At 48.3% G+C, this 15,163-nt stretch overlaps 1 protein-coding gene across 1 annotated transcript in view; it reads left to right on the top strand.

The window, feature by feature from the left end:
- Nucleotides 1-13,829, top strand: part of ppan (peter pan homolog) — a 32,391-nt gene extending 18,562 nt beyond the window's left edge. Inside the window, exons 14-17 of the mRNA XM_059640008.1 lie at nt 1,810-1,968; nt 3,225-3,285; nt 6,576-6,679; nt 12,087-13,829. Coding sequence (XP_059495991.1) covers nt 1,810-1,968; nt 3,225-3,285; nt 6,576-6,679; nt 12,087-13,038 — 1,276 coding nt within the window. The 3' untranslated portion in view covers nt 13,039-13,829. The remainder of the gene's footprint in view (nt 1-1,809; nt 1,969-3,224; nt 3,286-6,575; nt 6,680-12,086) is intronic.
- Nucleotides 13,830-15,163: the final 1,334 nt, after the last annotated feature.

The following is a 15,163-nucleotide window of genomic DNA, read 5'->3' as shown; positions in this document are numbered from 1 at the left end:
ATCAACACTGCAGGAAATTTGCAGTCACCTGCCCTCTGATACAATACCGGACTGGGTCACTGTTGCAGGAAGGTCTGTCTTAGCTTGTTTTTTAAGCCCTTCACTAAAGTAACTACAAATCATATGGCACATTTCTAAAACCCAAACTCGAAATATGATAAATCACACAACTTTTATCCCATAGGCCATTCAGCCCGTCAAGCCTGTTCCATCCAATGGGATCATGGCTGATTTGTGGCCTAGTTCCATATTTCTGCCTTGGGGCCGCATCTCCTAATACCTTTGTTTCACATAAATTTATCTCAGATTTGAATTAATAACTGTTCTGGAATCCACTGCCATTTGTGGAACAGAGTTCCAAATCTCTGCCACCCTTTAGGAAGCATTTCTATGCTCAATGTCTCTCCTAGTTCTAGAATTCTCAACCAGTGGAAAAAATTTAGCTCTCCTTTGATTTTTCTGTCACTATCTTAAAAGACTTCAATCAATCATTGCATAACTTTCTCAATTCTAGAGAAAACAGGGCTCATTTGTATAATCTATCCCCATAACTCCTGAGGTCCAGACATCATCCTTGGGTCTAGGCCCGAAACGTCAGCTTTTGTGCTCCTGACGTGCTGCTTGGCCTGCTGTGATCATCCAGCTCCACACTTTGTTATCTAGCATTTTACTGTCGATGTTATATCTCTGACAGGCAAGTGCATTCTGATTGGTCAGGGAGTTGTTACAGAGAATGTAGCAGCAAATAGCTGTCCCCGTTTACTCTCTGTATGAGAATGGGAACAGCTATGTCCCTTATCTCCCTGCTCTATGGGTAGACCTGCACCCAAGGACTGCAGCAGTTCATGAAGGAGACTCATTGTCACCCTCTCAGGGGGTATTAGGTTTGGGTAACAAATGTTAGTCTAGCCAGAGACAGTCACATCCTTCAAACTAAGCAGACGTGAGGTTTTAGATCCAATTGCAGATAAGGTATAGCTGAAAACGTATTATTGGCTGGAAGCCGGATGTCTGAGAAAAATGTGGTTTCCTGGAACTGGTGGATCATTTTAATCAGCTGCTTTATGATTATTTATTGCAACTTCCCCATCAGAGAGCAGGAAGGGTCGAAGACTCACAGGCTCTAACAAAAGGAGTTTAGAAGTAAAATCAGCTTTTGTGCTCCTGAGATGCTGCTTGGCCTGCTGTGTTCATCCAGCCTCACATTTTATTATCTTAGAAGTAAAATCAGTTTGGTTTGTGCATTAGTCATAAGGTCACTGTGCCAAGTTCCGAACCCGGACTGGGTCCTGGGGAGGATGATTCTGTAGGACAGTGTTTAAGGGGTGGGAGGGGAGAATTGGAGTGGTGCATGATGGAACGTAAAAAATGAAAGCAGTACATGGGGTTATTATGATTGATATGTGAGTAATGGGCTGACTTTTTCTGGTCCCATTACTGCTGGAGTCAGAAGGTAAATTCCACTATTTACAGGGCCCAATACAGCTCATTGTACGCATTCTCCATCAACCACAAAACTACTGATTTATCATAAAATAAAACTGACTGAATGAAGATGCAGTTTGGTCAACACAGTTTGTAACATGGAAATGTAAATGTTTACTATTCAAATTAAACAGAGCACATGCCCCAAGTAAAGAGTTCTCTCTCTACAGCAATGCATTGAAAAAAAGTTTTGGCCGATAATGGCTAGTTCTGCAAGGGTAAAAGGATATGGAGTGGAATGTCTGGATAAATGGAGATGTGGTATTCTGGCACAGATAGACAAGTCACTAGATGCAATTATCTCTCGTGTTTTTGCAAATACAGCTTGATGAGGAAACACACTATTGAAATGTCTTCCAGACACTCTGCAAGAGAACAGTCAGGTCTTGTACTGGACTCACAGCAAGGGCCTTCAGCAAAGAGAGCTGACCTCTGCAGCCTTTCCCCAGCTCATATCCAACACAATCTGCAGCAGCAGGCTGGGTAACAGCCATAAAGCCCATGCAGCCGGTTTCTAAGGAGTGAGTCCAAGCAATTAACTAAGGTCAGGATTTGCTGTTGTGATGTGTCCATTCATTGATCTCTCAAAAACAAAGTTAAAAACGTGTTGCATTACATTAGATGTTCTGCAGCTCACTGCCAGTGTAACATGGTCAAAGAGGAAAAAAAACAAGTAACCACATATAGCGTGAACATTACCCTTTTGCAGTTACACTTTCCTTTCAGAGTCAGAGTCATGAAGTTATAGAGCACTGAAGAGGCACTTTGACCCATTGAGTCTGAACCAAACTATCTCCACTCAGCCCACTTTCCATCACTTGGCCCATAGCCTTAAATGTTGTGACATGTTTTAAGAGTTCACGTAAGGATTTTTTGAAGGTTGTGAGGTTTCCAGCCTCTACTGTCAGCTTCAAGAACAGCTCCTTCCATGCTGTTATTAGACAGCTCTGCGGACCTCTCTAATTTCAAAACTGATGCTCATCTTTGTTTCATGCACCTCCTGTGCAGCTGTAACCCTGTGTGCATCACTCTGTCCAAACACCCCATGGTCTGTATGTTCTTGTATGATATGGCCTGCCTGTACTGCTTGCAAAACAAAATTTTTCACTGTACTCCGGCACATTTGATTTTTTTTTTATCCAATCTGTCCTCCCAAACAGGGCATTCCAGCTTCCCACCAGCCTCTGGGTGAGCGAATGTTTCCTCATGGCCCCACTGAAATCCCCTGCCCTTTGTACCCTCCCCACCCCGCCCGGTTATTTCCCACATTTACTTGTCACTGAGTCTCGGGGGTGGGGGGGGGCAATAAAACCTCATTTTTGGTGATAGTTTAGTGCCATGTTGGTAGAGGCATCTTCACGTGACACTCGCATTCTGTAGTGAGTAAAGCAATGACCGAACCGGTGGACTTTGAGTGTTCCAGCCAGGCCCAGGCTTTTGAGGCCATCGGAAAGTGTGACTGTGTGTGTGTGAGTGTGTGTGTCGCTTGCTCAGAATTGTGACCACAGTGCTATCACGAGGTTGTTGTTTGCTGTTTATTATTTAATGACTGCACAGCAGAAGCTGACTCCGTATTTGCCCACGCGGGTTCAATGTTAACTTTGGAGCTATTTGTGAAATCAGCGCTTGGTGTAGAGAAGGAGAAAATGGTTCATTGTCTGTGATATCTTGATGAATGAATTGATTTTGTGCCTGATTTCAATGAAATGCATGAGTTGTTCCGTGCTGTTCATCTTCAGGACGTCCATTGTGGGTATGCAAATTCAGAGACTGGCTCAGGCTGCCTCCTGGAAGGAAGAGGTACATTTTTATAGCGCCTTTCTAAAGCACTTCACAGTTGCTGGAGTTGTTTGAAAATTATAGAAAACACTGTAATTTCACAGAGATATGCAGACAGTATTTCACTTTGCCAAGCTTTGTTAGAATCAGTCAGCACTGCAAAAAAAGGAGGGAAATGTTCCCCATCGATTGCAACATTTACAGTCCCTCAGATACTGAAGTAGCCAATTGTCCAAATGCAGGCTTGGGCTGATAAGTGGCAAGTAACATCCATGCCTCGGAAATGCCAGGCTATGACCATCTTCAACAAGAGAGAATCTAATCACTGTCCCTTGACATTCAATGGTGTTACCATCATTGTAGACCCCACTACTGAGCGGAAACTTCACTGGACTCGCCACACAAACACAGAGGCTACAAGAGCAGGTCAGAGGCTGGGATAACAGCGGCAAGTAACTTCCCAAGGCACGGATCGGGAGTGTGGAGGAATACCCTCCCTCTTCTCAAGGGCAATAACTGCTGAACCCCCCAAACAACACCCACACCCCTGGATGCATTTTTAGAAAGAACTGGATCTTCATGTGGGCTTGAGAGTTTTTGGGACATTCAACTACAGCAAGCTTCACCTCGGAGCCTGACTGCATCGTTAAGAGCCAGTGGGTGAGGGACCCACAGTGAGAAATGCTTTCTCCTCTCTCTAAGCCAGTATGGCAGGAGGAGGTTGTTATATCAGAGCCGCGGACTGAGCTGAGAATTCGGCTAAACGCGTTTGGAATCAAAACGTAGCTCTGCCAAAAACACAATGCTGTGTAAATGCAGTTTTTGATGTGATAAAAACTCAGATGTAAATGGTTTCCTGTTCACATCTCCCACAGGAAATGTAAAGTGCAAGTCTGGGCTGTATCCACCCACTGTGAACACCTCTAGCCCGAACGTTAAATAATATGCTGCACAGACTAAACAGCTAAGAGCTGCAAGGAAGGAACAGTCTGTAAGATAAGGACGAGTTTGCTTAACGGAACAGAATTCCTGCTGGCAAAAGCAATCCAAAAATTCCGGAGTGCTGATTAATTTATCAAGTAGCAGGTAAATGCAAGAGACCATGTTTTAACTGTGATTTTGATCATGTCTGCAGCTTCGCGTGTTATCACTAAATCTGATCTGAATAGTATGTTTTGAATTTCACTCTACTCTATCAGACACAATTTTTAACTGATGTTTATCTTGGGGAGGGTAGGGGAATGCATTCCGTCGTTGTACCCTCTTTTCTCCGAGAAACGATTGACATGTTGTCGATCACACACAGGGGCTTTGGGCTGACCAAGCTGGCCCCTTGGATCTGTGAAAATTACAGGCGATTACAAATCAGCCTTTCTTGGAGAGAATTGGAATCCAACAATTATAAAGAATAATAACGTACACGTTTCAAATCACAGCCACGTGGTTCGACGTCGTTGGCACATTTGTTAAAGCAAAATCACTTCCTCTCCCTTTAAAATCTCATCCAGTTTATGCAAGTTTCAAATGACATGTAGCAGCAAAACATGCCCGGATTTACCCAGCTCATCTCAGAATCAGACACCTGTCAGCTTAAGGCCCTCACTGACTGCAAAATCCACCCTTTCACACAGCACTGAGGGAGCGGGCACTGTCGGAGAGTCAGTGCTGAGGGAGTGCCGCACTGTCGGAGGGTCAGTGCTGAGGGAGAGGTCACTGTCGGAGGGTCAGTGCTGAGGGAGCAGGCACTGTCGAAGGGTCAGTGCTGAGGGAGCGGGCACTGTCGGAGGGTCAGTGCTGAGGGAGCAGGCACTGTCGGAGGGTCAGTGCTGAGGGAGCGGGCACTGTCGGAGGGTCAGTGCTGAGGGAGTGGGCATTGTCGAAGGGTCAGTGCTGAGGGAGCGGGCACTGTTGGAGGGTCAGTGCTGAGGGAGCAGCCACTGTCGGAGGGTCAGTGCTGAGGGAGCGGGCACTGTCGGAGGGTCAGTGCTGAGGGAGTGGGCACTGTCGGACGGTCAGTGCTGAGGGAGCGCCGCACTGTCGGAGGGTCAGTGCAGAGGGAGTGGACACTGTCGGAGGGTCAGTGCTGAGGGAGTGGGCACTGTCGGAGGGTCAGTGCTGAGGGAGCAGGCACTGTCGGAGGGTCAGTGCTAAGGGAGCGCCGCACTGTCGGAGGGTCAGTGCTGAGGGAGCGGGCACAGCCGGATGGTCAGTGCTGAGGGAGCGCCGCACTGTTGGAGGCTCAGTGCTGAGGGGGTGCCGCACTGTCGGAGGGTCAGTGCTGAGGGAGCGGGCACTGTCGGAGGGTCAGTGCTGAGGGAGTGGGCACTGTTGAAGGGTCAGTGCTGAGGGAGTGGGCACTGTCAGAGGGTCAATGCTGAGGGAGCGGGCACTGTGGGAGGGTCAGTGCTGAGGGAGCAGGCACTGTGGGAGGGTCAGTGCTGTGGGACTGGGCACTGTTGGAGGGTCAGTGCTGCGGGTGTGGGCACTGTCGGAGGTTCAGTGCTGCGGGTGTGGGCACTGTCGGAGGTTCAGTGCTGTGGGTGTGCTGCAATGACCTTCTGCTCAATTTTGAACTTGGTCCCGAGCTGCTGTTGTCACAGAGTTATACAGCACAAAAACAGACCCTTCGGCCCTACCAGTCCATGCTGACCATAATCCCAAACTAAACTAGTGCCCCCTACTTGTTCCTTGCTAATATCTCTCCAAACCGTTTCAATTCACAAACATAACCAAATGTCTTTTAAACATTGTAATTGTGTCCACATCCACCACTTCCTCAGGAAGTTCATTCCATGTGTGAACCACCCTCTGTGTAAAACACATTTGCCTCTTATGTGTTGTATAAATCTCCCGCTGCACACACTAGTCTTGAAAGCCCCCATCCGAGGGAAACAACCATTGACTCTGTCGAAACCTCTCATCATTTTATAAACTTCTCTAAGGCCCACCTCTCAACTGCATACGCTCCAGAGAAAAATGTCCCAGCATCTCCTGCGTAATAATATCCTGCCTGTAACCCTCAGAACCCGAGCCAATACTTACCTCTCAATCACCAACATAAAGTCAGAAAGTCACTCCACACCAGGTTAGAGTCCAACAGGTTTATTTGAAACCACAAGCTTTCGCTGCTGCTTTGTAAGGTGAAGTGTCACTTTACCTGCTGAAGGATCAGCGCTCTGGAAGCTTGAGCTTTCACATCAGCGAATTGGTCTATAACCTGGTGTTGTGTGACTTTCTGACTTTGTCTGCCCTGGTCTGACACCGGCATCGCCACATCAACATCATAAAGGCAGCACTGTGCTCAATGTCAGATTGCTGTTTTTGGAAATTCCCTGTGTCCCAATCGGCTGCTGCATTTCCTCAGCTACAACCATAAGGAGGACTGCGTTAATGCAAAGGTTTTGAAAAGTGTGAAGTAAGTGAACACCACAGCTAAAGAGAGCAGGTCCGATAGTGCAGCTTTTTGCTGCTGGGCTTTCTGAGCTGAAATCTCTGGAGTCATGTTAGACTGCCACATCACGCACAACAAGCAGGGTCCCCACATTTTAATCACTAATTGTTGAGAGGCCCTTGCAAGGTTAGCCATGTGGACCTCACAGAATAGGAGTCCCCTGATTGGGGCTGTTAAGCTGCTCCAATCAGGGAGCCTTGGCTGACAGATATAAACAGGAGTGTCAGAGGCTCTGAAAGCTGGTGCTGAGACAGCTGCACTAGTGTCAAGGACCAGCCACGTCCAAATGAAGGGTGACTTTGTTAACAAAGTGTGGGGCTGGGTGAACACAGCAGACCAAGCAGCATCTCAGGAGCACAAAAGCTGACATTTCGGGCGTAGGCCCTTCATCAGAGAGGGGGACGTAGGCTGAAATAATTCCACAGAAGCTCGTATCTAGACACTGAGTGTAAAATAAGAGCCACCTGTCTTTCTTTGGTTAAACTGACCAAATAACTCAGTATAACAACATTGTGGTGTTTCTGAGGTTAGCCTGTTTCGAGAGCAGTCCGTAATGTGGTTCTGCATTTGCATGAATGAATCGCTCTGCCTTGCTCGGAAGTGAGGGACTTTGGAACCAGGCTCAGTGTGAAGCAGGGAACCAGATGGGTCAGTGTTCCCTGCTCTCAGTGTAATGTAACCACACCGAGAGCTGTGAGGTGTTTTCTATTTTGACTTAAACTAAACCGGGGCCATGAAAATAATTCTGAGAATACTGCCAAGTTCAAATTCAGCAGCTGCTGTCTTGGCTTAAAATTGACATAGCTGTTGTGAACACAGGGTGGCAGTTATTACTGCATGATCTTGACAGTGCCCCTGTTTTATTTTTAAAACTTGTTTTATATTTGTCGATCTCACAGTTGGCCTTGAAGAACTTGGATTTCCATAGACCCTTTCAGAACGTCAGCACGTCCCACAGAGTTTCCAGCCAATGAAATGCTTTTCTGGAATGTTGTTGTTGTACTAGGGCAGCCTGTTTGCACTGAACAGCGTCCCACGATGAACCAATCCAGTTAGATATTGTGTTTTAAACATTTTTTGAGAGATGTGCAGTAACAGTGTAATCTGAAAGGTTCCGTGTAACAGCATGGACATGAGTCTCACCTGGGCAGCTGGGAGTTCCAATTCAGTGAATAGACATTACCTGGGATGCGGAATTTTACTGCAATGACAGGCTGTGCAAGCTCAGTCTGTATTATCTGAATTTTTTTGATGAAAAAAAAGTGAAATATTTGAGATTATTTGTTCAGGTCAGAACTGAGGCATCGCTTTCCCTCCGTTTGGGGAACCTAGAATAGAGATGAGGAGAAATTTCTTCCGAGAGTGGTATGTGAATTTTTGAGTTCCTCCAGTCCAGAATGTTAGCTTTGCTGTAATGTTGAGTATGTCCCAGGCTGGGATCGACTGAGCTGAAACAAACAGACATCCTTTTGAGAAGATTTGTAGCTCAGGTTGAGGTTCTGGATGTGAGTTTGCTCGCTGAGCTGGAAGGTTAGTTTTCAGACATTTCATCACCATTCTAGGTAACATCATCAGTGAGCCTCCGGTGAAGCGCTGGTGTTATGTCCCGCTTTCTATTTATCTGTTTAGGGTTCCTTGGGTTGGTGATGTCATTTCCTGCATTGGTGATGTCATTTCCTGTTCTTTTTCTCAGGGGATGGTAGATGGGCTCCAAGTCAATGTGTTTGTTGATGGAGTTCCGGTTGGAATGCCATGCTTCTAGGAATTCTCGTGCGTGTCTCTGTTTGGCTTGTCCTAGGATGGATGTGTTGTCCCAATCAAAGTGGTGTCCTTTCTCTGTGTACAGACAACAAACAAAACAAATGTCATCTACAAAATACCTTGCAAGAACTGTGACAAACACTACATTGGACAAACAGGCAGAAAGCTAGCCACCAGGATACATGAACATCAACTAGCCACGAAACGACATGACCCACTATCACTCGTATCCTTACATACAGATGAGGAAGGACACCACTTTGATTGGGACAACACATCCATCCTAGGACAAGCCAAACAGAGACACGCAGGAGAATTCCTAGAAGCATGGCATTCCAACCTGAACTCCATCAACAAACACATTGATTTGGAGCCAATCTACCACCCTCTGAGAAAAAAGAACAGGAAATGACATCACCAATGCAGGAAATGACATCACCAACCCAAGGAAACCTAACCAGATAAATAGAAAGCGGGACATAACACCAGCACTTCATCGGAGGCTCACTGATAATGTTACCTAGAATGGTGACGAAACGTATGAAAACTAACCTTCCATCTCAGCGAGCAAACTCACATCCAGACATCCTGAGATAACAAGGTGTAGAGCTGGATGAACACCGCAGGCCAAGCAGCACCAGAGGAGCAGGAAGGCTGACGTTTCAGGTCTGGACCCTTCTTCAGAAATGGGGGAAGGGAAGAAAATTCTGAAATAAATAGGGAGAGAGGGGGAGGCGGATAGAAGGTTGATAAAGGAGAAGAGACAGACAAGTCAAGGAGGTGGGGTTGGAGCCGGTAAAGGTGAGTGTAGTTGGGGAGTTAGGGTGGGGATAGGTCAGTCTGGGGAATACGGACAGATTAAGGAGGCGCGGATGAGGCTAATAGGTAGGAGGTGGGGGTTGGGCTTGAGGTGGGAGGAGGGAATATACAGGAGGAAGGGCAGGTTAGGGAGGCAGGGACAAGCTGGGCTGGTTTTGGGATGCTGGCTGGGAGGGGAGATTTTGAAGCTTGTGAAGTCCACATTGATACCATTGGGCTGCAGGGTTCCCAAGTGGAATACGAGATGCTGTTCCTGCAACCTTCAGGTAGCAACGTTGTGGCACTGCAGGAGGCCCATGATGGACATGTCATCTAAAGAATGGGAGGGGGAGTTGAAATGGTTCGCGACTGGGAGGTGCAGTTGTTTATTGCGAACCGAGCGGAGGTGTTCTGCAAAGCAGTCCCCAAGTCTCCACTTGGTTTCCCCAATGTAGAGGAAGCCACACCGGGTACAATGGATACAGTATACCACATTGGCAGATGTGCAGGTGAACCTCTGCTTAATATGGAAAGTCATCTTGGGGTCTGGGATGGGGGTGAGGGAGGAGGTGTGGGGGCAAGTGTAGCACTTCCTGTGGTTGCAGGGGAAGGTGCCAGGTGTGGTGGGGTTGGAGGGGAGTGTGGAGCGGACAAGGGAGTCGCGGAGAGAGTGGTTTCTCCGGAAGGGAGACAAGGGTGGGGATGGAAAAATGTCTTGGGTGTTGGGGTCGAATTGCAGATGGTGCAAGTGTCGGAAGATGATGCGTTGGATCGGAAATTTTCAGGGTGGTACATGAGGACAAGGGTCATTCTGTTTTGGTTATTGTGGGGTCAGGGTGTGAGAGATGAGTCGCAGGAAATGCGAGAGACATGATCGAGAGCATTTTCAACCACTGTGGAGGGGAAGCTGCGGTCCTTGAAAAACGAGGACATCTGGGATGTCCAGGAGTGGAATGCCTCATCCTGGGAGCAGATGCGGCAGAGGCAGAGGCAGAGGAACTGGGAATAGGGGATGGAATTTTTGCGGGTAGGTGGGTGGGAGGAGATGTATTCTAGGTAGCGTGGGAGTCGGTGGGCTTGAAATGCATATCGGTTTCTAGATGGTTGCCAGAGATGGAGACAGTGAAGTCCAGGAAGGACAAAGAGATATTGGAGATGGCCCAGGTGAACTTGAGGTTGGGGTGGAAGGTGTTGGTGAAGTGGATGAACTGTTCGAGCTCCTCTTGGGAGCAAGAGGCGGGCCGATGCAGTCATCAATGTAACGGAGGAAGAGGTGGGGTTTGGGGCCTGTGTAGGTGCGGAAGAGGGACTGTTCCATGTGACCTACAAAGAGGCAGGCATAGCTGGGGCCCATGCGGGTGCCCATGGCCACCCCCTTTGTCTGTAGGAAGTGGGAGGAATCGAAAGAGAAGTTGTTGAGGGTGAGGATGAGTTCGGCTAGGCGGATGAGGGTGTCGGTGGAGGGGGTCTGGTTGGGTCTGCAGGACAGGAAGAAGCGGAGGTCCTTTAGGACATCTGCATGGGGAATGCAGGTGTATAGGGACTGGATGTCCATGGTGAAAATGAGGTGTTGGGGACCGGAGAATTGGAAGTTCTGGAGGAGGTGGAGGACATGGGTGGTGTCACAGATGTAGGTAAGAAGTTCCTGGACCAAGGGGGAGAAAATGGAGCCCAGGTAGGTGGAGTTTGGTGGCGCAGGAGCAGCTTGAGACAATTCTGGAATTCTCATGGTTTTTTTTGATCAGGTTCAAACTGAAACTCTGTATTGCCACCTACGATCCGATCCTACAACCAAAGAGATACTTCCCTCCCCACCCCTATCTGCTTTTTGTAGGGACCGCTCTCTCTGCAACTCCCTCATCTGCTCCACACTCCCCACTAATCCCACCACCCCCAGCACCTTTCCCTGTAACTGTCCCTACGCCTACTCACTCACCTCCTTTCGAGGCCCAAAGCAAATCTTTCATATCCAGTAGGGATTCACATTCATATCCGTCAGCTTGGTCTCCTGTACCCACTGCTCCTGATGTGGCCTCCTGTACATCAGTGAGACCAAGCGAAGACTTGGAGACCGTTTTGTAGAGCATCTGCGCCCTGTGTGTGACAAACAACAACACCTTCCAGCCACCAACTATTTTAACCCCCCCCCCGCCACTCCCTGAGCGACATGTCCATCCTGGGCCTCCTCCATGTCACAACGATGCCACCCAAAAGCTGGAGGAGCAGCACCTCATATTCCACCTCGGGACCCTATAACCCACAGGTCTCAATGTGGACTTTACTAGTTTCAAGATCTCTGCAGCTCCAGCGTCATCCCATGACCAACCCTCGCTCTCATCCCCACCTGACACAATCCATTCATCTTCTCTCCAATCTATCTGGCCCACCAACCCATTGACCAATCCCCACAAACCCCTGCCTGCGTCCACCTATCACCATCCCACCTACCTTCCCCAAGCCCCACTCCTCCTCTCTCTATTTCCCAGCCCTGACAAAGGGTCCCGACCTGTAACATTGACTCTCCTGCTCCCTTGATGCTGCCTGACCTGCTGTGCTCCTCCAACTCCAACACTGTATTGACTTTGTTGAATCCATTTGGTTTCTGCATGAGCTTGGACTCGTCAGGGTAACTGTGTCAAGGGTGAGGGTTATATTCCCTCCTTGGGTTTCTGTGAGTCTAACACTTGTCATTCTCATCTGCAGGAGGCTAGAGTCCAGCAACAGATCCCAGTGAACACCCTCTGTTACACAACAACCCATACACACACATTTCCTTCCAACAACTGGAAACTGAGGTCTGCACTGTCTGAAGACAACTGAAAATGGCAGAGGGAGCTAAAACGTGGTCCAATGGTTCATTTGCTGACATCCAGAAGGCATTGCTGCCTCCAATATTTGGCATTGAGTTCATCTGCGCCTTTACTGTCAACTCCCTGGCTATCTGGTTCTTCCTAAGCCGAGTTAAAGTCTGGCACACGGGCATTATTTTTGCCTTTACCCTGGCTGTGAATGACCTGGTGTACGTCACTACCTTGCCTCTTCTAATTGTTTATTACGCCAACGATAAGGACTGGATCTTTGGGCAGGTGCTTTGTAAGATTGAACGGTTCCTGTTCACCTGTAACCTGTACGGGAGCACGTTCCTGATCACCTCTATCAGCATCAACCGGTACCTGGGCATTGTGCACCCCCTGTTTACCCACAGGCACATCCAGCCCAAACATGCCAGGGTGGCCAGTCTGCTGGTTTGGGCTCTGTCCATAGCCATAACCTCACCGACATTTGTCTTCTCTGAAGTGACAGTGACCAGGAATACATCAGAGTGTTTGGGCTCCTCCAGCGATGAGCAGCTCCCTCAGTATTTCTCCTACAGCCTGTTCCTTGCAGTCTTTGGCTGTGCCCTGCCATTTGCAATGACGTCCTTCTCCTACATTTGTATATTCTGGAAGGTCCACAGCAGCCAAACTGTGGATAGCTCAGACAGAAGGCAGGTGGCTCTCCTGGTCTGTGCTGTCTTAGTGTTGTACATTGTATCCTTCATCCCATTCACCATCCTGAGAAATGTCAACCTGTACCGTCGGCTACATGGTCTGGACCTAAGAAAATCCAGGCCCATTTACACCATCTATCAGGTCAGCAAGTGCCTGCTCACTCTCTCCATGTGTGTCCACCCCCTGGTATATGCTGCTGTCCTCAATAATGTCAGGGAGATATGTCACAGCTGCACGTGGCACACTGTCAGCACCGAGGAAACGCAGTGCTAACCAGTTCCACATCACTGGGACCAATGTGTGCAATCATTATGCTTTCCCCAAAGCCTGCCCACCACCCACACGTCAGGAGTGTGATGGGATACCCCGCCCCCCGGACGGGGCAGCCCCAACAACACCCAAGAAGCTCAACACCATCCAGGACAAAGCAGCCGCTCGATTGTCACCACATCCACAAACATCCCACTCCCGCCATCACCAACGCTCTGTAGCAGCAATGTGTACTATCTACAGGATTCCCGGCAGGAATTCACCAAAGATCGTCTGATACTAGAGCCTGCTACCACTCTGACACGCATTTAAAATGCCCTAAAACAGCACCAGTTTAAGGAGGCAGCTCATCACCCCCTTCTCCAGGACAGTTAGCAATGGGCAATAAATTCTGGCCTGCCAGCAACACCCAGACACCACAAATGAATAAAAAACAAATTCTTGGGAGGTTGAGAGTGGACATTTATTAGACAGTCCTCCTCCTTCTGGATTCATGTTCACTAGGTCATTAACTGGGTTAATATGTGCTCATCTCGCCTCACAACTATTTGCTCTGATATTTTCCAGTCCTGAACATGATTACAGCCTACCAGTGATTAGCCAATTTCTAACAATATTTAAATAAAAAGGATTTTTTAAAAAATGGTCTGAATTAGTCCTTCTCATCACATCGCAACAGGACATGAATTGTACAGAACTTTATCTAAAATTCACTGAGCCTCACTATCAGAATGTTACTTTGCAAATGGAATACAATTTTAACCAATATACTTCAGGAGATGACAAAGAGTTCAAATGTACAATAATTAAATAAACTCCATCAATATATTGACAATTGTAAATTTTTCCTTTTAATTTACTAAATTGTGTAAAGTATTTTACTGACAATGCCACCTCGTAGTGAAATGTTTGATGTGCTCTCATCGTGTGAGATTCACTGTTTATATTTTTCTCGGACACCCTCACACCCACAGCTCGGGACCAGAAGATTTCTCATTTCCTTCAGGTTTTTCCCAGCTCAGGCTATCGGCTGATGACAGCTTCCTGACAGAACACACATAGCTTCTCTCCCAAACATCCCACATCCAGCACAGTCATGCTTAGTTGCTTCCAATAAAAATAGGATCAAGAGCCAATTTCCTGACTTAATTGTTGAGTAACTCAGCAAAACATTAGTCAATACACCATGGAATCTCTAATGGGGAAAAACGTTTGAATGGCAGGAATTAACTGTCACAATGATGTGTGTCGTTTAAAAATAACAATAGAACATTCCACTTGGGAAACTGTGACACAATAGGAAGGTGCAAAAACCAAGCCTGAAAACAGCGTGAAATAAAACCATGGGATCTGTCAAAACTAGTGAATATGCTGAGGGTGCAGAGGAACGATTAGAGAGATGTCTGTGGGATTTTGAAGAAGGCTCACCAGACCCGAAATATTAACATTGATTTCTCTTCAGAGGTGCTACCAGAACTCCTAAGCTTTTCCAACAATTTCTGTTTAAGTTTGTAATTAGACCCACAGTGCTTCCTCAATACTGACACGCTGACAACGTGGCTTTCCCTCAGCACTGACCCTCTGACAGTGCGGCGCTCCCTCAGCACTGACCCTCCGACAGTGCCCGCTCCCTCAGCACTGACCCTCCGACAGTGCCCGCTCCCTCAGCACTGACCCTCCGACAGTGCCCACTCCTTCATCACTGACCCTCCAACAGTGCGGCGCTCCCTCAGCACTGACCCTCCGACAGTGCCCGCTCCCTCAGCACTGACCCTCCGACAGAGCCCACTCCCTCAGCGCTGACCCTCTGACAGTGCCCACTCCCTCAGCACCGACCGTCCGACAGTGCCTGCTCCCTCAGCACCGACCCTCCGACAGTGCCTGCTCCCTCAGCACTGACCCTCCGACAGTGCCCGCTCCCTCAGCGCTGTCCCTCCAACAGTACCCATTTCCTCATTACTGACCCTCCGACAGTGCCTGCTCCCTCAGCACCGACCCTCCGACAGTGCCTGCTCCCTCAGCACCGACCCTCCGACAGTGCCTGCTCCCTCAGCACCGACCCTCCGACAGTGCCTGCTCCCTCAGCACTGACCCTCCAACAGTGCGGCGCTCCCTCAGCACTGACCCT

This window comes from Stegostoma tigrinum, chromosome 35 (genome assembly GCF_030684315.1).
Source record: "Stegostoma tigrinum isolate sSteTig4 chromosome 35, sSteTig4.hap1, whole genome shotgun sequence".
Taxonomy (NCBI): Eukaryota; Metazoa; Chordata; class Chondrichthyes; order Orectolobiformes; family Stegostomatidae; genus Stegostoma; species Stegostoma tigrinum.
The sequence above is the reverse complement of the archived record's forward strand: the minus strand, read 5'-3'. Positions and strand labels throughout refer to the sequence as shown.